The 23495-nt window shown below is 38.5% G+C and overlaps 1 protein-coding gene across 6 annotated transcripts in view; it reads right to left on the bottom strand.

The window, feature by feature from the left end:
- foxn3 (forkhead box N3) overlaps positions 1-23495 on the bottom strand; it is a 143349-nt gene that overhangs the window by 14719 nt on the left and 105135 nt on the right. For 5 of the 6 annotated variants that reach the window (XM_055172750.2, XM_055172749.2, XM_055172751.2 and 2 more), the window contains one exon: positions 10474-10530. The exons of the other annotated variant lie outside the window; for it this stretch is intronic. In XM_055172750.2, the coding sequence (XP_055028725.2) occupies positions 10474-10530 (57 nt within the window). The remainder of the gene's footprint in view (positions 1-10473; positions 10531-23495) is intronic. 6 annotated transcript variants of the gene reach the window in all.

Below are 23495 nucleotides of genomic sequence, written 5' to 3'. Positions count from 1 at the left end.
CACTTCAGGCACAAATTAATTTCCAATTAAAATGCATAAGAGCACTCCTGATTTCTATAATAGCACCATACATTTGTAAATGCAATCCATACGTCTAATCCAGGGGTCTCCAATCTTTTTGTAAACAAGGGCTACTACAATGGATAAAACAATCTGGAGGGCTACTTTTTGATATTTTTTACTAGTTCATTTTATTTTATTTTACTTGTTGATATGTTTTAGTATTGTCTAAAATGCGTAAACCAAGCCAAGATAATATAAAAAATATGCAATAAATAAATCTTACAATTGAGAATATTAATAGAATGTGCTTTGGCGGGCACCTAACAGACTCCATGCGGGCTACCTGGTTGGCACCAGCGGGCACCACGTTGGAGACCCCTGAACTAATTACTGGGGATGAATTTACTTTAAAACCTCCTTCACAGAGGTCGATCCCTCGATCAGATCTGAGCTTTCCTGACAGGATCCGTCCTTGAGCAAACTGCACACTCGGTGAGACGGGGCTGCTTATACAAAGAGTTTCAGGGTAAGAGTGCTTCTGACCATTGTGTTGGCACAATATTGCCGGGGGCTGCGTGATTCGTACATTTGGGCCTATGACACGCACCGCTACCTCTGTAGAGAGCGCGCTTCTTTACTGACAAAAGCAAAACAGCAGGGACTCCGCATCCTCTCAAGAACCAACCAACGCACATGGACTCTATGGCCACTGGGCTTCTTTCTGAATGCACACCGGTGTACTGAAGGAGCTTTGTGTGCATTGGCACACTTCTGTGAAAACAAGTTCAAGTAAGCAAGACCACAGGACATAAAGTATAAAGCGGCTAACGGAAAGATCAGGTTGTAGCTGTGCAAGAAAATCCTCAGATTTAAGGCTACAAAATGTTATCACCACTGCAGAGATTGGATGAAAACGTTTATTTTCTAATATATAATCTTAAAAACAGTGGTGCTGTCAAGGTGTAGTGGGCAGTGCTCTGACATATGGTGCAGATGCACTTTCGGCAACCTGAGTTTGAATCCAGGCTCAAGGTCTTTTGCCAATCCCGTACCCCTTTTTTCACCCTGTACTTTCTTGCCCTTACCTTACATACTGTATATTAAATAAAGGCAAGAACCTTTTTCCAACATCAAGAACATTTTGTGAAACAGAAAGATTATTGGGATGTTATGGTGTGTGCACCAAAAGCGAAACGAATATGCGTATCGCATTACCTGTTTAGAATTCTCGTGAGATGAATTCTCTTGTTCTTGCCTCATGCGTGGATAAAAACAATGCTCTTTTTAATTTTCTAATACAACCAGATGTTTCTAACCGGACGTATCTAGCTCTTCGCTGAGTGGCATGCGCGACAAAACGTTGTGAATTTTCCGCTCAAGTTTGTTTTCTTATTACTGAGGCGAATATTGCTTGGTCATGGCAATCACGTCATGCATCACTTCACGCCATTCGCCCACCATTCACGTATCTGCATTGGCTTTGAATGTAATCTAATTGATCGAATAATTAAACTCACTTTTAGGGCCCTATTTTAACGATCTAAGCTAGGAATGCACCGATATGTAAATTTTGGCCGATACCGATAACTCTTTGTATTTGGGGGCCGATAACCAATATATATAGGCCGATAAATATTCATATTATTTTCCCAATGAGAAACTCCCAGACCGCGGAAGTCTTTGCGCTAGACTAGCATACTCTTCTTAAGCCCGCAACAGGTGTCATCTTCGTGCTATGTCACAGAAAGCACCAATCAAAACTCCACATGGCCAGCAATGAGCAGGTGAAGTGGTTCAACAAACCAAAATAATCCATCATTTATCGGCTTTCATTTATCTTGCTATCAGACCGATAACCGATAATATTAAAAATAAGCAGTTATTGGCCGATAACGATATGTCGGCTGATATATCGTGCATCCCTAATCTAAGTGCATTGTCTAAAGCGCATAGCGCACGGTCTAAACGTGTCCGATGCCACTTTTGTTAATTTAATGACGGACAAAAAGGTTTGTGCGCCAAGCGCATGACATAAAAGGGTTGTTCCTATTCTCCCAATGAGTAATGGGTGTGTTTTGGGCCGAATATTGCTTGGTCATGGCAATCACGTCATGCATCACGTCACGTCATTCGCCCACCATTCACGTATCTGCATTGACTTTGAATGTAATCTAATTGATCGAATAATTAAACTCACTTTTGGGGCCCTATTTTACAATCTAAGCGCATTGTCTAAAGCGCATAGCGCACGGTCTAAACGGGCGTGTCCGATTCCACTTTTGCTAATTTAACGACGAAAAAAAAAAGGTTTGTGCACCAACGCATGATATAAAAGGGTTTTTCCTATTCCACTAATGAGTAATGGGTGTGTTTTGGGCCGAATATTGCTTGGTCATGGCGATCACGTCATGCATCACTTCACGCCATTCGCCCACCATTCACGTATCTGCATTGACTTTGAATGTAATCTAAGTGATCAAATAATTAAACTCACTTTTGGGGCCCTATTTTACAATCTAAGCGCATTGTCTAAAGCGCATAGCGCACGGTCTAAACGGGCGTGTCCGATTCCACTTTTGTTAATTTAACGACGGAAAAAAAGGTTTGTGCGTCAAGCGTGCGGCCTAAAAGAGTTGTTTCTATTCTCCTAATGAGTAATGGGTGTGTTTTGAGTCTGAGCTCTCATCTTCTTTAAAACCCAGTTGTGCCTGGCGCGCCATGCCTAATCCCTATTTAGAAAGAGTAATTTGTGCGCTCTTTAAATATCAAAAAACATTTTGCGCTATTTTAGTTTCCTCAAAATAGCAACACGCCAACAATGCGCCTGAACACACCTCGTTTTCAGACCAGAACGTCCATAAGTGCAAAATTGGGCGCAAATGCATTTGCTATTTAAACAACGTGGCGCTAAACATGAAAATTATCATTGCGCTGGGTTGAATCTAGCAAAAGACTTGCGTCGCGCATTGCGCTGCATTGTGGCGGGTGTATGATAGAGCCCTTGGTGTGCACACACCATGAAACATGCTTTACCATACAGCCAAAAATAGAGCACCAATATTCTGTGTATTTTTATCTATACTTTTCACATTCCCGAAATATTTTCCCAGTGCGAATGTATTCAGCTTAAGCAGGCAATTAAAAAGGTCATCACAGGCAGGCAGACCACAGCCAAATCAGCCATCACAAAAGCACCGACTCTTGACTTCAATTTCTTTTGTTCAGGTTTTGGTACCGAGCTCCACGTCTGGTGCCAAATGGGACTCTCTCATTCCAGAACAGGAGATTGAGCCATACATACGCTGGCTGATATGATGTGAGCTCCAGGAATGTCTGCGCTCTCTGCCAGGCCATGAATATCTGATTCAACGAGCATAAAGAATCCAGATTATCTCCAGCAAGACTTAATGGTGACTACAGCTTTATAAAACAGCGGCAGAATAACATGCATTTACATGCCTCCACGCCCGGTTATTTAATCTAATGCTGCATCCAGCGGAATCACTCCTCTAGGGTATAATGAGAGAGACACGGGGAGAGATACAGTAAAGATGAATAAAGAGAGTGAATGAAAGAATAAAAGCGGTGGCAAATGCAGATGACAAATTTCCTATACTATAAACCTGGCACCTGCTGGTTTGCAATAAAGCCCATGCATTTAGCTTAATTCTTTTCTAAGACGAACTATATAGGGCCACAGATTGGATTCAGGGAATCGGTTTTCAGCTCAAATGATGAATGTCAACATTAGACGGAATTAAAAGGCTGGAGAAGTCAAGTGATGCACGGCTTTCTTGAGGCGTCGAGGCAGGAACAACGCTGTAAAGCGCTGCTTACGTCTTTAACAATTCTCCATTGCATCGGCTGCAAACCTCTCGGCCCGGGTGATGGATTCCCGGGTTGCTATGAGAAGTCATTGTGAAGGCACACCTAGTAGATTAACCCACTCTTTGCCTTTCACAGACCGATTAAAAAGTCACAATACTATAATGGTTAATAGGCAGATCACACCTAAAGTAATATTTTATTGGGAGAGGTTGCTGTTTTATAGCTCAAGAGATTAAACAGGTTCCCATTTGTTATGCATTTAAGTATTACATTACTTTTTTATTAGATATACTGTAAAAATAAGATTGCTGTCATAAAGTAAGGGACAAAAATATACAGCTTTCATACATACAGTGTAGAGATATAAAATTAATGTGAACACCTTAATTATTATTATTATTTGCTCTTAGAAAAACATGAGAAATGTTTGAGATCATACACTACATTTGAGTCAAAAGGGATGAACCCAACCAGTTGAGCTGTAATTTAACCTATGATGGGTTGTTTCAACCCAAAATGCTGGTTTGTTTTAACCCATTGTCACGTTTTTTTTTTTATTACCAGCCAGCACCAGCATTTTTCATGATTTTCACAAAAATTTAATGCCTTCCGGAAAATGTTCTTCTTTAAATATATAAACATACAATATATCAAGTTAAAAAGAAATTGCCATCTGCTTAAAAAAACATTTCATCCCATCTTTATTTGTTCTCTTTTATCATCACCTCTTAATACCAAATTTTGAGCAAAAAGCTAAGATAATTGCATTTTTGTGAAGGACTTTTGATGGAGATCAGATTCAGAGCGATCATCAAAACATACACAGAGTTTGAACTGTTTGCTCTTAGGGAATATTTCTGGGTTTTATAAGTTGTGGTAGAGTGCCACCTGGTGGATAATATCAGAAATACAGATTGCCGTAAAAATTCATCATTGGCAGGGAAGGGTTTTCTCTTAACTGACGATTTAACTCGTCAGTGGCAGGGAAAGAGTTAATTTAACCCAATACATGCGTTTGTCCCTTTTTGACTAGATGCTGGGTTCAAAATAACTAGAGGTCGACCGATAGTGTATTTTACTGATACCGATAACTAGGTTGCCGATAACCGATTAATCGACCGATGGTTTTTAAAATGGATGCTGGTTAAAAACAAACATAACTTTCAAAGTAAAAAAGTGTTGAATTATATTACAAAAATAATAAAACACACCGTACTTAACCATGAAAATGTGGCAAATGAAATAAATTTATAAATAAAAATATATTAATTATATTAATAAGTAGGGCTGTCAAAAAATTAATTGCGATTAATCACATACAAAATAAAAGTTTGGGTTTGCATAATATGTGTTTGTACTCTGTATATATTATGTATATATAAATACACACATACATGTATGAATTTATGAAAAATTGTATTTATTTAAAATATAAACTTTATTTATATTTATAATATAAAATATATTAACATATATACTGTATAAATATACATGTATATGTTTCTAAAATACAACCATTAATGTGTGTGTATTTATATATATAAAATAATTACACAGCGCACACACATAAATTATGCAAAAAACTTTTATTTTGTAACAGCCCTATTAATAAGTATTGAGGTAAATACTCCCACTGGTAATATTGAAATTACATGAATGTATAGACGGCTTCATCGGAAGCACGTGCGCTGACTCGATACACGTCTGGATCAGAACTTTACTTCTGATTTCGTTTTTTTTAATGGTCTGACTAGTTGCTAAACTGATCTCTTGAACAAATGCCTCGTCGAAAATAACTAATGTTTTGGTTTCCTAGGTAATCTATGTGTTGTTTGTTTGCTTGTTATATAAATAAACTACATTTAAAGGACTTTTTTGTTATTTATTCTTAGCGGAGTTTACCGGAAGTTACGTGTTGACCACAACAGGCGCTTGTTTATGTTCTTACTGCTGAAACCGTCTATATTATGTGTAGTCTTGTACTTTATTTGCTTCTGTTTTAACACTTAATGATTATCTTATCAAAATAACAAAAGATTCATTGCAGCGATGATAAAAAAAGAACTGAAATCAGATTTTGATTTGTTGGATGTTAATGTAGTTGACAGCTGCATATAGTTTGCTTTCTCTTGTTATTAACTTAAAATATGAAGTTTAGCCGGCTAAATCATGGATAAAAGAAACTAGCTTGATATAAATTATTGCTTATAGATGGTAATAATCATGACATTAAACATTTGCGTGTATTTTTGTCTAACCCAACAAACTAAGGTTCCTGTTTATCTTTCTTGCTAATGCACCATGTAGTCAGCAAATTAAAGGCGGGGTGCATGATATTTGAGAAACACTTTGGAAAAGGGAGTCGAGCCGAGTACCAAAACAAACTTGTAGCCAATCAGCAGTAAGGGGCGTGTCTACTAACCGACATCATTGCCTGGGTTGCGTATGTGTGGGGCGGGTCTATCAAAAGAAGGTCCAGATTCTATTGGGGTAGGGGCGTGTTTGTTTAGGGGATTTCAAATGTCAACATTGGCTTTCAGAGATCATGCACCCCGCCTTTAATCACTTCATAATGAACGCAACTTGGAACAACTATCAACATGGATTTTTGCCGATAGCTTATTCCACCAATGTACTATCAGTGTGAATTAATTGTCAAAACTGATTTATCGATCGTCTACCTCTTAAAATAACCCATCATTTTTAGAATATATTAAATAGGACTTTTATCTCCAAATATGAGATCTGATATGAGAGACACGCATTATAAGTGGGTTTTAAATCTCAGACCATTTGCTCTACATTCAACCTCACTGTTTAGAAAAAAACAATGAAAAAACTGAAAATATTTGTGATTTTTTATATGCACTCATATGGGCTTCAGAGAGTTGCATTTTGTTCTTAGAGCAACAGTGACTGCCACATCACAACACGGAATCAAAGACTTGGAAGAGCTTGTGGGTTTCCAAACATGATGCCATTTATGGATGTAATTTCGGGAGGAGCTGCTGTCAGTACGCTGGCAGGGATCGAAGGGCTCTTTGTAGGTCACGCTGTGACAAGTGACCTCCTTAGGGACTAATCTTCCTCTCGCTGCTTCACAACTATTTACGAAGCTGCCATGGCAACCGAGACACCCCGTCCACCCCGCATCCGGCACTTAGCGAGCCTCGGATTCTTCCTCTCGCCCCCGTGACCAGGAGCAAGGTCAGTGGAAAGATAAATAGTACACAGGTCTCTGCGTTACGCAACGTTCCCTCTGAATTAACACTTGACAAAAAGCAGATGCAAGCGAATGAAGAACGCTCTTTTAAAGTCAGCCAGCTGAGCGATCGCTGGTGTTCATTTAAAGAGAGGCAGGCGAGATGCCAGCGCATGTTTTGAAGGCTCAGTGTGTGAGCTCTCTTTGATTTTGCAGACAAATGAACAGCATGGCGGAGCGCTTGAATAATATCTATTATTTACAGGGTGGAGACCTGCCGCTAATTTAGGTGTCGGGATCTGATGGGCTTTAGCACACGTTGGTGTGAGCGCAAATTTACCGACACCTTGTACTCTGTGTCTGCTTGTTTGCGTCAGGGCCTCGGGGTTGAGCGTCTTTAAATGGCACGACTTCAAACATAATAGACGTTTATACCAATAAACCCATAGTTGAGGTTGAGGTAGAGGTATTTTTTAATAACCAAACACGTTGAAAACAATATAAAAGCAGTGCAGAAATCAACATCAAGGCAGGATAGCTTAAGGCTGTCTATGCTGGAAGCCATGAAACTGAATATCACCTTTAAATGATCACCTATAAACCTATAGTTAAACTGTTGAATTTGTTTGTTTTCTAGTACATTTAGTGGAAATACAAATAAATGTATAGACTGATTAAAAAATGTAATTTTAACTATTTCCCCGCCAGCGTTTTTTTTAATTGCCAGCGCCAGCATTTTTCATGATTTTCACATTAAGTTTATTGCCTTCCAGAAAATGTTCTTCTTTAAATATATAAACATACAATGTATCAAATGAAAGACATCCAGTATGCGGCAGTCCTGTGGGGAAAATGCCTTGTTGATGCTAGAGGTCAGAGGAGAATGGGCCGACTGATTCAAGCTGACAGAAGAGCAACTTTGACTGAAATATCCACTCGTTACAATCGAGGTATGCAGCAAAGCATTTGTGAAGCCACAACGCGCACAACCTTGAGGCGGATGGGCTACAACAGCACAAGACCCCACGAGGTAACACTCATCTCCACTACAAATAGGAAAAAGAGGCTACAGTTTGCACAAGCTTAACAAAATTGAACAGTTGAAGACTGGAAAAATGTTGCCTGGTCTGATGAGTCTCGATTTCTGTTGAGACATTCAGATGGTAGAGTCAGAATTTGGCGTAAACAGAATGAGGACATGGATTCATTACGCCTTGTTACCACTGTGCAGGGTGGTGGTGGTGTTGTAATGGTGTGGGGGATGTTTACTTGGCACACTTTAGGCCCCTTAGTGCCAATTGGGCATCGTTTAAATGACACAGCCTACCTGAGCATTGTTTCTGACCATGCCCATCCCTTTATGACCACCATGTACCCATCCTCTGATAGCTACTTCCAGAAGAATAACGCACCATGTTCTTGAACATGACAATGAGTTCACTGTACTTAAATGGCCCCCACAGTCACCAGATCTCAACCCAATAGAGCATCTTTGGGATGTGGTGGAACGGGAGCTTCATGTCCTGGATGTGCATCCCACAAATCTCCATCAACTGCAAGATGCTATCCTATCAATATGGGCCAACATTTCTAAAGAATGCTTTCAGCACCTTGTTGAATCAATGCCACGTAGAATTAAGGCAGTTCTGAAGGTGAAAGGGGGTCAAACACAGTATTAATATGGTGTTCCTAATAATCCTTTAGGTGAGTGTATATTATATTGCATTTCTGTCAAGAGATCCTTCTAAAATGCACTTTTAATATAAATAAAATTTAAACAGAGCCCAATAACACACCTATATGGGAGTTGTGCTGTGCATTGGGCAATGTGAATAATATCCACAATTACTAGCAAATTAAAAAATGCATGTAAACATGAGTAAAGGGATTTACTGGAGTCATGTAAACATCTCACTGCGATTAAGTCTTTACTCTGATTATTGGAAAAAATCACATTATTGGTGTACATGTAAACATACTAACCTAGTCAATGTTATAATAGATTATAGATTATAATATGGACACTGTTCCTTCGCACACGTACAGTGAAAACATCAGGAGTAAATTAAGCTGTCTTTTTGATGTCAAGACAGTCACACGATCGAATCGTTCACTTTCGATTGTATAGATTTGCAATTTGGATTCACACGAGCAGCTGTCCCAGTTAAGCAATGAGCCAGAGCGCCATATTGACCCCCCATCTGGAGTAAAAAAGGTCAATTATCATTTTTATAATGATGTGGATGGGGATTCGCTTGTTTTCACTAACAACTAAGCTTAATTGCGCAGTTAATAATATAAAAAAAACTTCCCTGTGTTTGTAAATAAGGGAGAGACCGATACTTAAGCTAGACTGAGAAAGTAAAGAGGAAAAGAGAAAAAAATATATCCAAAGGGGCCAGAAACCCTGTCAGACATCTAAAGCTAGTGTTGTTTTTGTTTTCAAAATGTAGTACACATCACAGTAAAATCTGGGCACTTTTTACAGCTGGTTTAAAAAATAAACATACAATTTATTGTCCGGTCTATTTTTGTAAAATTTAAGCAACGTCTTTATCTGCAGCTATATCGCACAAAAACAAACTCTGAGGCATTCAGCTTTACAGACACGAATAAACATGCTAAACATGTTTGTGTGCATGCTGTCACACGGTCTGTGTTTATATCCGATACTTGCTCTAATTCAGAAAGGAGACAGTAATTTCCCTCAGGTGCCCACCTCGGGTCCCGCTGTGGTGCGTAGGCCTGGGTTGTGCTCAGAGATTAAAGGCTTACGGTTGCCACATTAGCTGTTAAATGAATACCGCTCTGTCACCAGTAACAGGGCCACCTAGTAGTCAAATACATTTTACTGTAGGTTTAGCCCACCCCTTTGTCAACAACACTCACCTAAAGGATTATTAGGAACACCAGTTCAATTTCTCATTAATGCAATTATCTAATCAACCAATCACATGTTGCTTTAATGCAGCTAGGGGTGTGGTCCTGGTCAAGACAATCTCCTGAATTCCAAACTGAATGTCAGAATGGGAAAGAAAGGTGATTTAAGCAATTTTGAGCGTGGCATGGTTGTTGGTGCCAGACGGGCCGGTCTGAGAATTTCATAATCTACTCCGTTAATGGGATTTTCATGCACAACCATTTCTAGGGTTTAGAATGGTATGAAAAGAAAAAAACATTCAGTATGCGGCAGTCCTATGAGCGAAAATGCCTTGTTGATGCTAGAGGTCAGAGGAGAATGGGCCGACTGATTCAAGCTGATAAAAGAGCAATTTTGACTGAAATAACCACTCGTTACAACTGAGGTATGCAGCAAAGCATTTGTAAAGCCACAACACGCAACCTTGAGGCAGATGGGCTACAACAGCAGAAAACCCCACTGGGTACCACTCATCTCCACTACAAATAGGAAAAAGAGGCTACAATTTGCACTAGCTCACCAAAATCGTACAGTTGAAGACTGGAAAAATGTTGCCTTGTCTGATGAGCCTCGATTTCTGTGGAAACATTCAGATGGTAGAGTCAGAATTTGGCGTAAACAGAATGAAAATATGGATCCATCATGCCTTGTTACCACTGTGCATGTGGTGATGTAATGGTGTGGGGGATGTTTTTTTGGCACACTTTAAGCCCCTTAGTGCTGATTGGGCATTGTTTAAATGCCACAGCCTACCTGAGCATTGTTTCTGACCATGTCCATCCCTTTATGACCACCATGTACCCATCCTATTTCCAGGAGGATAATGCACCATGTCACCAAGCTCGAATCATTTCAAATTAGTTTCTTGAACATGACAATGAGTTCACTGTACTAAAATGGCCCCCACAGTCACCAGATCTCAACCCAATAGAGCATCTTTGGGATGTAGTGGAACTGGAGTTTCGTGCCCTGGATGTGCATCCCACAAATTTTAATTGTAGATTTTAAAATGTATTTCTTTATGTATCTGTGCGTAAATCATTCATATTTTTGTCTATTAATAAGTCAGTTTTCCAAGAGAAAAGATGCAGCTTCCCAATTTACCCGCTTCTGAGTTTTCCTCTAGGTCAGGAGCACACACGCATTTTAATGGGCAAATTAAAATCCCATCAAAACTCCAAATCAGCTCGCTGTTGTTTTGTGTATGGGGTGCTAAGTTACCCAGCAGTACCCTACAGGAGGGAGTTGTGTTGTTTTCTCTTTTCTGCAGGTCGATACTTGCTAGTGGAGCGTAAAAAAGCCTCCACCACGACAGCGTCCACTCGAACGGTTCTTTCACCATCCCTCCTTACATTAAATCCCTGAATGAAGACTGTGGGTGGTGCGGCGGAGTCAAGCGCACATCAGTCGGCCCATGTCGTCCCCTTTGGGACACGCCCTTGTCGTAATGACCCTGTCTGCGGGTTGTCCTTCTAAAACCCAGCAGATAAGCCACTAGCGCCTGTGTTCTTTATGAGCCTCTAATGGCCTCCTCACGCATGAGTAGAGATTAAAACAGTACATCGTGTTTGCTTTCCTTCCCCCATCACTAACACATACATTTTCACGCTGGTCAAATCCTTTCCCTGACATCATTAAAGAGATAGTTCACCTAAAAGCGCACTATATTGCAGGTCAATGAGGATGATGATAAAATGAAGACTCAGTGCATGACTACAGTACCTGTCTGTCTCTCTATTCTTCAAGCAAAGCTCTTTTTTAGCTTTAGAAGACTTGGAATTTGGCGCATGAATCTCACAATTATGGTGCCTTTTGCAATATTTTAAGCTTGACAATGATTTTACAGTTTTTCTTAGTTGCTTCGGAGCATTTATTGAATCATTGGTAACACTTAGGGATGCTCATATCAGTTAATTTTCCCGACCGACAACCGTAGCTTCTAAACCGAACATTAACCATTAACTTATAAGATTTTAATATGAAATTGTCATTGAGTAAAAATACAGTTGACGGTTGTCTGTGAACTAGTAAAAACAAAAGATTTAATTTGAACGTGCAAACAGCAGCAACAGATCAACAACAGAATCAGGATTCATACATTATTAGATATTCACGCAACATTACCTTATTAAAAAGCACGCAATCAGTCCAGAGGATTAATATCCAAAGAGGGCAGATTGTCTCTGTTTCATCTACCACAGTGGTCATTTCTAAAGCAGGATGCTTTTCAGAAAGTTTTGCTTTTGCGTCGTCTTTCTCCGTTTGTGCAAAAAGAGAGATGTTTATAGACAGGGTCAGAGGCCACCAGCGAACGTCTGTCCGGATGTGCGCGAGACGGACCGCGTCATCTTGCGTGGAGACGCGCGCGTCTCCGTTCAGCTTCCAAACACGCATACAAATGATTTCTCATACAAATTATTACTTTATCAGACCGTCAGGGCAGCAATTAGAAAACAGAAGACAATTGTATATAATCATCTGCATGATTGTATTTCTAAAACAATGATCATTTGCTTTTATGTTGTGCACAACTGACTTGATGATGTGAAGGTTGAAAAAGTATTTTGAAAAATTAATTTCCGATCTGAGAAATGCTCCAAATGCGACTGAGAAAAACTGTAAAGAAACGGATCAACCTAAATTCACCCAAAAGTGAAAAATCTTTCATAATTCAATCAAATATTAATGATTCATGCAAATCTCATGAATAAAAACATGCATTCTGTATGACAGCTTGTCACAAGATGCACAAAAATCAATGAGATTTTATGTTATCGACATGCCGCATGTTTTAATGTATCACCCAGTTCTGCTTGTTTATAGAAATAAGCTCAAATTTTTCACTTTTTCTTTTTTCTTTATTTATTTTATAGATGATTTTATGCAAAGTGACCTAAAAGATATGGATTACTGGGTTATAAAATATACGTGTGTTCCTGGGGTTCGAACCCATGACCTTTTGTGCTGTTAATGCAATGCTCTATCAACTGAGGCACAGAAAATATTAATTATTTTCTCTAACAAACATATTGCTTCACCACAGAAGAAAAATTTTTACTCGCTGGAGTCATTTGGATTATTTTAATGACGGATGTGCTTGTTGCGGGTTCACCATTTTGAGTAGCATATAAAGTCATGGTTTACCCAAAAATAATTCATCATTTACTCACCCTCATGTTGTTACAATACATTTCTTTTCTCTGCTGAACACAAAGGAAGATATTTTGAGCAATGTTTGTAACCAAACCATTTATGAGCACCATTAACTTAGTATTTGTTTATCCTACAATGGAAGTCTATCGTGCCCCTGTTTTTTTTTTTTTTTGCTTCACTACAAATATCTTCTTTAACAACTTAAAAGTTTTTCATTTTGGGGGAAATCTCTATCTCTAACTACCCCTTTAAGAAGATAACACATGACAGTATTTTTATATACAATTATTTGTGTATTCAACTCAAGAAAGAAAATCATATACATGTGGAATGAGGGTGAGAAAATCATTTTTGGGTGAACTTTCCCTTTAAGATGCCTATACAGATGCCTATAATGAAATAAAGCAATGGAAATAAAAGAGCTGTCGTGCACAGCAACTCTCTTTTCTATTTTGTTATTTTGGGGTCTCCTCATAAAACGTGGCAGTGTGTTGAGGTGGATGAATAATTGAGTGGCTCTTTAAGACATGAGGGTAAGATATTGGACCTCTTCCTTCCTCTCGCTTCCTTTCGCTTCCCTGGTCGGGGCTTGCCATTGCCATGGCAACCTCTCACATTTCACATACTTGAGAAAAGTATTTAATGCATCGGTCGGGGCTAAAACAGGATATAGCGCTCTGATGTCAGTCGTGGCTTTTATACACAGTAATAGACACCAGACGCATGGTGGCGACCGTGGACGAAGCACTAAATGTATTACACACATACACATTCACTTAAGTAAATATACTCACACTTGCTGATAGCAGGTGGTGTAAAATCATAATACGTAGCCCCTGACTTCACTGTGTATTTATAGAAGCTACTGTAATGGGGGCGTACTTTATATAACAGGCAAACATTTCTGAAAATGATTCCTAAGCCAGACTAAGCCACTGTTTCAAGGTCTGCAGATTGTGCAGTTTGCCTTGCGACCGCCACGCTCCAATCCACTTCATACTGACCTCAGAGCCACTGCGAGCCGATACAGAGAGAGTTACGAGGTGAACTAGGGAACAGATAAGACCTTGAAGCCAAGGATGGTTTATTTGTTTTGCCTTTTCAGTAAAGAGAACATAAAATAGAGCAAGAAAATCTTTGAAGGGCATGTCAGTGCGTCTCAAGTAGCAGCGTGAAGCGTTATACATTTTTTATCTCTGATCATGCACGCAGAACAGCCGGGCAAATCTTTTCAGTCACACCTCCGGAGCGGAGACGCCAAACCGGGCGCTGGTGTAGCACTGTGATTGTTAAGTGCAGACAGCTTTACAATGGCAGCCTTCAATAAACTTTACACATTCCACAGAGCAATTAGCATGAGCCATGCCACTTGACAATTTCAATTTACTCAGGAAGACGCAACACCCACGAACCTCCGTCTGAGAGACGGGCGAGAAAACAATGCAGAGAACAGACGCTTTTCCGTCAGTCTCGGAGATGAGCGCTCGCCGGCTCTAAAAGACCAAAGATGTTCTCCTGATTAATGCCTCTTGGTCTATTCTGCCTAGTTCCTGTCTGTCTCCCTGTTTTTTTCTTCTACCTCTTTCTTTTTCCAAATGGGAAGATTGAATCAACGGAGGAAAAAAGCTTTCGGAGGTGACAACCTAGACACAATTAGCGGAGCTTGCTAAGGAAAACATCACTATTATTGTCACTCATAGTCAGCATTGTGATTTTTCTAAATACAATTTGGACTAAAAGGGAAAAATATCTGGTCTCATTTAAACAAAGTGGCATATAAAAAAACAATAGATACCATCACAGAAATTCTATTGTTTTTATTGGGAACTTTATTGGTTCTAATGGAATATGGCCCAAAACACACTACAGTGTATTGGCCTTTGTTGGTCTCTAATGGTATGTATTGGTTTTATTGGTTCTATGTATTGGTTCTAATGGAATATGGCTCAAACCACACTACAGTGTATTTTTCTTTGTTGGTCTCTAATGGTATGTATTTGTTCAATGTATTGGTTCTAATGGAATATGGCCCAAAACACAGTACAGTGTATTGGTCTTTGTTGGTCTCTAATGGTAGGTATTGGTTCTATTGGTATTATGTATTGGTTCTAATGGAATATGGCCCAAAACACACTACAGTGTATTGGTCTTTGTTGGTCTCTAATGGTATGTATTGGTTCTATTGGTTCTATGTATTGGTTCTAATGGAATATGGCCCAAAAACACACTACAGTGTATTGGTCTTTGTTGGTCTCTAATGGTATGTATTGGTTCTATGTATTTGGTTCTAATGGAATATGGCCCAAAACACAGTACAGTGTATTGGTCTTTGTTGGTCTCTAATGGTAGGTATTGGTTCTATGTATTGGTTCTAATGGAATATGGCCCAAAACACACTACAGTGTATTGGTCTTTGTTGGTCTCTAATGGTATGTATTGGTTCTATTGGTTCTATGTATTGGTTCTAATGGAATATGGCCCAAAAACACACTACAGTGTATTGGTCTTTGTTGGTCTCTAATGGTATGTATTGGTTCTAATGGAATATGGCCCAAAACACAGTACAGTGTATTGGTCTTTGTTGGTCTCTAATGGTATGTATTGGTTCTATTGGTTCTATGTATTGGTTCTAATGGAATATGGCCCAAAACACACTACAGTGTATTAGTCTTTGTTGGTCTCTAATGGTATGTATTGGTTCTATTGGTTCTATGTATTGGTTCTAATGGAATATGGCCCAAAACACACTACAGTGTATTGGTCTTTGTTGGTCTCTAATGGTATGTTTTGGTTCTATTGGTTCTGTGTATTGGTTCTAATGGAATATGGCCCAAAACACACTACAGTGTATTGGTCTTTGTTGGTCTCTAATGGTATGTATTGGTTCTGTGTATTGGTTCTAATGGAATATGGCCCAAAACACACTACAGTATATTGATCTTTGTTGGTCTCTAATGGTATGTATTGGTTCTATTGGTTCTATGTATTGGTTCTAATGGAATATGGCCAAAACACACTACATTGTAGTAGTAAAAGCAAATGGTTCCTATTGGTATTTTAATGGAAACCATTAGAATGTTCTGTAATGGTTTTATTGTTTTTTCAGCAGGGAGGTGTGATGTTCGACAGCAATCCATCTTTCAATTGTCAAATCTCCAACGTCCAATCACACAAGCAAGCTCCAGAAACCAAGCTCACAGGACACCCAACAACCACATAGCAATGTACCGAAAACCTTAGAAACTCCATAGCAACATCCTGACAATCAAACAGAACACCTTAGCAAAAGATTTATTTACACACTAGTTACATCTTTAATCTTAAAATGCAAACATTGAGTTGAATATAAATAAGCTAACTACGATCCTGGACCACAAAACACACAAGTCATAAGTTGCATGGGTATATTTGTATCAATAGCCAAAAATACATTGTATGGGTCAAAATTATTGAATCATTAGTAATATGTTTTGCTAAGGACATTATTTGGACAACTTTAAAGGCGATTTTCTCAATATAAATTTTTTTTTGCACCCACACATTCCAGATATTTAAATAGTTGTATTTCAGACAAATATTGTCCATACCTAGTCTCATGTAGATGCATATAAATAGCACGAAGTGTGAAACACGTGCAATACATACGCCAAATTCCACTTTGGCGAGCATATGATACGCCAGTATATGCCCATTCACTTAAACGGTGCATCTTTTTGTCATTTTATTTATTGGTTTCTCAATTTTCTTCTAATTTTTAAACCATTTCGCTTGGGTTTAGGGTTAGATTTGAGATTTGCTTAATGAGGTTATTTAATATACAGGTTTCTCCATGTTTTTGACTATATTTGAGCCATGGTCGCTTGGAGTTGGAGTTAGAATTGGGGTTTGGATGTAATTTTTATAAAACACAAAGTGAATGGGAAGGACTGGCGTATTATATGCACGCCAAAGTGGAATTTGGCGTATGTATTGCATGATTTTCACACTTTGTGCTATTTATACGCAACTCCGTGAGACTGGGTTTATTCAGCTTTTAGATGATATATAATTCTTAATTTAAAAAAATGTACCCTAATGACTGGTTTTGTGGTCCAGGGTCACAATTGTGTAAGTTTAGTGTTATAAGAAAAGTGAAACTGCCCAATAATAATGAACTAAATGCATCCATCAGCTTATTTTTCTCTCTACAAGACCATCTTTTTCCGCCCAACCCAATCTATCCTCCTCCTGTATCTCTGTCACTTCATCTTATCATCTACAGTAGCCTGACAAAAATTGAGATTTCTTCTTTCATCTGAGTCATACAGACACAATGCTTTCTTCCCCCAGTAAACGAACAGTGAGTGGGAGATGCAGAAGACAGACAGTGGGATGGAATGATAGAGAGATAGACAGACCACAGTAAAAATTCAGTTAGCATGTGTCTCATAGTGGGTTCTGGCTTATTACAATTTGGGAGACAAAAGCCCATACAATTGTACATATGTGACCCTGGACCACAAAACTGAAGTCGTGATTAAAGAGCACCTATTTCATTGCTAAATACAACGTTATTTTGTGTATTTGGTATAATACAATGTGGTTGTGTGGTTTATGGTAAAAAAAACTTTTTTTTTCCACATACTGTAAATTTGTGTAGCTTCATATTTCGATTTGAAAAGCTCTGTGTCCCTGATTGGCCAGCTAATCTGTACGTTGTGATTGGCTTGAATACATCTAACATCAGCCGGAAATGTGACGCTCCTTACCATATTTAAAAGATTCGCTCACAATGCAATGCTAACAGAAGTTAACTTACAGGCTGTAAGACAAAGCGGGAAGAATAATGATAATGTCGGTCTTGTCTACATCACCAATCACAGGAAGTAAACTGTTGCCTACAATCCGACAGAATCCGTGTGTTTGTTGTAGTCCTAGAAAAGAGATTTGCGTTGGAGACGATAACTCGCGTCATCATTTACTTTGGGGTTTACCTTTTGCATATCGTTAATACACACTTATATACCAAAGGAAATATAAAAGCGTGAATCGGACAATATATGCTCTTTAAGTCATATTTGTACCAAAAATCATTAGAATATTATGTAAAGATCATGTTCAATGAAGATATTCTGTACATTTCCGACGGTAAATATATCAAAACTTTATTTTTTTGACACATTTATAGGTGATTTTCTCAATATTTTAATTTTTTGCACCCTAGAATTCCAGATCTCTGCCAAATATTGTCCTATCCTAACAAATCATACATCAATGGAAAGCTAATTTATTCAACCCAGATGATGTATACATCTAATTTCCAAATATTTACCCTTATGACTGGTTTTGTGGTCTAATGTCACATATACAGTTGAGTCTGAAGCGGCTTTCACATAGGACGCTGTGTGCGCTGCGCTATGAAACCCATTCATTTCAATGGCTTGCGCCGCGCGAGGGCGGTTTGTTGTTGCGTCGAGCAAAGCGCGAACGCAGCTTGCGCTCACCTTGCGGTCAAAGCTCAAAATAGTTTAACTTTTGTGACGATTACCTGCGCGGCCAATAGAAACGGGGCATCAAAACAAAATGGACGAAAAGCTTATACTCGGATTTCCTGGAGCTCCTTCAAAGAAATCGGAAGGAAAGCCATGTCATGGAAACACGTAGCAATTCAAGTTGGCATGTCAGGTGTGTTTTAAGTCAAGTAGCTGGTTGTAGGTAGGCAACTTAAAATTACGTGAAATGGAGACGGGCAACATCAGTCTCTGTTTTCCTCATCCGCTATTTAAAGCAACACTAAAGAGTTTTTGCGCTTTGCTCCCCCTACAGGTTAGAAGCGTAATTGTCCATTACCCACTGTCGTAAATACTGCAGCATAGCTGGCTCCGATTAGATTGTAGGTCTGCCGTAAAGCAAGTTTTTGTAGTTTTCACTCAAACTACAAAATGCGGAGATCCGTGACAAATAAATGAGCAAAATATTCGTGAGATCAGGTTGCAAGAATTGGTCAAATTGCCACCCACTGTTAAATTGTAAAGTTTGTAAAGTTTATTTCTATAGCACATTTCATAGATAAAAAAAGCTATCAAATTTAATCCAATCTCAAATCATCCTGGAGTCCATGATAGCTCAAATGCCAGCAAAAGGGGACCAAATACAATGTAACTCTAAAATTTATATGAATTTCCAATTATTAAATTATTTTTAAAAAAAGTTTTAAAGTATTTTTAGACTCTATATTCCAAACATTGGCTGTGCACCTTGCATAACCGTAGTGGATTTTACCTGCACTGCTGGAGATGTGGTTTCCCCAGATGCTTTTTTTAACAATGCTCGAAGGTATGTAGGTTTTGGAACGGACCCCCCATTGTTAGCATCACAGGGAAAGATGAACGCATTTCAATGTGACTCCTTACTCATTCATGTGACTCACGTAGCTTCAAAGCAGCCAGTGAAGAGACAGAAAGACTAAAATGCTACAGTACAGAGAAATTACGTTTTGCCTGCTTAGAGAAGACAGGTAGTCATCTGTTTTACTGCGTGCTCACTTTGCAGTCTTTTTCTCAACATTTCATTTTCGTTCGGCTCATCCAAAGTCAGAAAGTAAAATCATATCAGGACTTTCAAGTTCTACGCTGTTGTGTACCTTTGCTACTTTAAGACTACTAAAGTGACTTGTATGTAAATGTGAGCGCTTACACTGTATGTTACTGTAGGCATGGTTGAGATGTTATCTCTAAAGGATGCCATTATCGATGACCCTGAAATGTACAGCAAGGGGAACGCTAGAAGAACATGAGCGGACAAAGAGCACATACAGACACAGATACTGACATGAACATGCACTACACAGTAGACGTGGCTACATATTTAAAACACGACTAAGTTTTGTTGTGTCTATTCTGATACAACTCTTGTAGAACAAAGAGGAGATAAAAGAGGAAACATGCAAGATAGAGAGAGAAAGAAAGGCAGGCAAGAGACAGCGTTCTCGTTGTAGCACAACACTTCCAGGCGTTGAGAATAATAAGGTCTGAAAAGCATTACAGAAAGAGTACCACAGCTCCGTCCAATACTGACAGCCTTTCTTCTCTGCAAGCAAGTGACTTAGCTCTTGTATTTTAAACTGCTGAAGCTGGAAACAAATGCAATGTATTGACTGAATTCATTAGGAATTCAAAAACAAAACTTTTTCGATTTGCTCTCCTCATGATGAATGCTGGTGATGATGGGAAAAGGGATTTTGCGCTTGACTTATGATTTTTTAATTAATGTTACACAAGATTTTAAGAATTATTAGGAGCTTATTTTTGCACTTATAATTTTGACCATTTGTATAAAGTCTGGCCCACTCTGTAACTGTCTTATTTACATATTCATAGACCAACCATAGTTCAATGATCAGATTTAATTTTAGACCTAAACTTACAAACAAATAACCTTTAAGAACAATAACCTGGACCACAAAAGCAGTCATAAAGATACACTTTAAAAAATTGAGATTTATATATTACCTAAAAAGTTACATAAATACTCTTTCCATTAATGTATAGTCTGCGGACATTGGCTTAACTTAGCACCCTCTTAAACAGGTTACATTTTTACTATGCTCGCTAGCATGGTTAATCTTACCCGCTGTATTCTGCTGTTTATGTTTTTAAGATTTTTCTGTGTTTTTCCTGCATCTATTAGTGTAAAGCTGCTTTGAAACAAGTAAACATTTGTGAAAAGCGCTATATAAATTTTTTTTATTGAAATTGAATTATAAATATTTGGCAGAAATATGATTAATTCAATTCAATTCAATTTTATTTATATAGCGCTTCTCACAATTTGGTAATTGTATCAAAGCAGCTTTATTTGAAAATCTGCAATCTGAGGGTGTAAAAAATCTAAATACTGAGAAAATCACCTGTAACGTTCAAATGAAGTCTTTACCAACACATATTGGTAATGATAAATACATTCTTCATATATGTACAGTATGAAAACTTTATGATGATCTTTACTTGATGTTTACTTGATGATTTTTGCCGATCATTTTGACCCATACAATGTATTGTTGGCTATTGCTACAAATATACCCATGCAGCTTATGACTTGTTTTGTGGACTAGGGTCACATACACTTAAAGGATTATTATAAATCTCCATCAACTGCAAGATTCTATCCTATCAATATGGGTCAACATTTCTAAAGAATGCTTTCAGCACCTTGTTGAATCAATGCAACGTAGAATTAAGGCAGTTCTGAATGTGAAAGGGGGTCAAACACAGTATTAGTATGGTGTTCCTAATAATCTTTTAGGTGGGTGTATATGGTAAAGGGCATTGTGATTACTTTGTATTTGGTGTCTTAAACAAAATGTTTTAGTTTAATTTTACGAACCTTGCAAATGTTGCCAAAGTCTACAACTAATTTTTATAAAACCTGTTTCCAGAAAATATGTAGATGCCAGCCAATTTGGTTTCTGCCTACTTCCATATAATTTATAGGTTATATAATTCATATATAATGAACCAATCTTAGTCATTCAAATACTAACTTTATCATTTTTAGACTGCGGATAGAGCTTGGGAATATGCTTGCATTTGTAATGCATATGTCACAACGCATCAAGGGTTTTAGTCATGTTGTCCTGGAATGATGTTCTCTAACAACCCATAAGGTCCCATTGACTTCAAAAAACATCCTTCCTCTTGTCTCATTACTGTCATGTCAAACAAAAAATCAAGACGATAACTGTGTCCCAATTCAAAGGCTGCGACCTTCTAAGGATGTATTCTAAGTCACAGCAGTGCGACTTGAGGCTGGTCGTCCCAATTCAAAGGATGCTTAGAATGAAGCCTCAAAATGCATCCTTATGCTACGTACACACCAAATGTGGGGCATCATGTTACTCGCTCTAGATTACTTGCAGGATTTAACTTCGTGCCATGCAAATTTTTCGCTTGAGTTAAATATTTTCAACAATTTGAGGCGAATAGCGCGTGTTTTCGGGCAAACGCGCCGCCCATATCGCATCATTCGCATCACCCCGCCCCCATCGTTTGCATTGACTTTGTATGTAATCCACTCGCACAAATCGTTGAACTCACATCTGGTGTGAACCCACAGTTAGGGGTAAAACTTTTGCCCATTTAAGTTCGTTATTTCAAATGTAGGCGCGCAGGATGCGAGCTCATAATGAAAGCGACACGGTCGCGACGCGCATGCGGTGAGACACGCTCTTTTTTTCCCAGGCGCGTCTGCACCGCATCAAGTTAAAAACATTTCAACTTTCTAGAATACCGCAAGCCCACTGCGGGTCATGTGACAAGGACCAACCGACGGTCGCGTTTTCTGCGCGGATTTAGACGTGAAATGTGAACCGCCCCTTATTTCTCTGCGCTGTTAAGGATAAAACGAATGCATCCTTAACAGCCGAGGCTATCCCAAGATTCATTGCGCGCCTGCAACGGCTGGATAATGGCTGGATATTCTAAAATAAACAATTAAAACCTTTATTAAATAAAAGTGTGTATTTATCAGAAAGCAATTTTCTTGTCACTGTTTTAGTATTATAAGTTATGTTTTGTGTAAATATTATTCTGTTTATGTTGCATATATTTCTAAGGTTGATTAATTTGATATACTGTTGAATAGTTTATTCTACATCAATTTTCTAAAATAAATTAATATTTTTCTGATTCCATATTTATTTTTAAGTCAGAAACGTCTCCACTGTGTTCTGCTGACAGGAGCGGTGGGCGGATGCAGCAGGTGACACAAATTATGGGTCCTCCGAAGGTTAGACCGTCTCATTTAAGTTCTCTTCGCGGACTTCTGAGGCTGCCACCTTTTAAGGTCACATTCTTAGAAGGTCGCATCCCTTGAATTGGAACACAGCTGATAGTATAATAAACAAACAGGTCACCAAAAAAATGAAAATTTCACCCTCATGTTGTTTTAAGCCATATTACATATTTTTTTCTGATTGTCATGTAAAAATTCTACAATTCACAAAACATTTGACAAATGTTGATACTGTTCTTTAATGCATACAGTACAATAGTATCATATCAATTTTATTTTGAATGCATTGCCCCTTTAAATTTGACTTATTTGGTCTGGGATATACTGACATTACAAAATTTCACCTCACATTTCTTGCTATAATTACAATTACAGGGCTGTAATATGCCTCATTTCACCAATTGAGCAATAGAAGCACAGTTTGTTTTGCACAATTTGTAAAGAAGGCTCGGCTCTCTCCCCAAAAGAACTTCAGAGGTGCTACTCAACATGAAGAGGTTGGGGAAGAGCAAGAGAGGGGGCTTTATTTGGATCGTTTTCCATGAAGTGTCAAAAGGGCTTCCACAATCCCCAAATCAATCCCGACCTACTGGTAACTGTGCGAGAGGTGAGAGGTGC

Source organism: Misgurnus anguillicaudatus, chromosome 7, assembly GCF_027580225.2.
Source record: "Misgurnus anguillicaudatus chromosome 7, ASM2758022v2, whole genome shotgun sequence".
In the NCBI taxonomy this organism is placed as follows: domain Eukaryota; kingdom Metazoa; phylum Chordata; class Actinopteri; order Cypriniformes; family Cobitidae; genus Misgurnus; species Misgurnus anguillicaudatus.
Note: the sequence above shows the minus strand (reverse complement) of the source record. Positions and strands in the feature narration are given on the sequence as shown.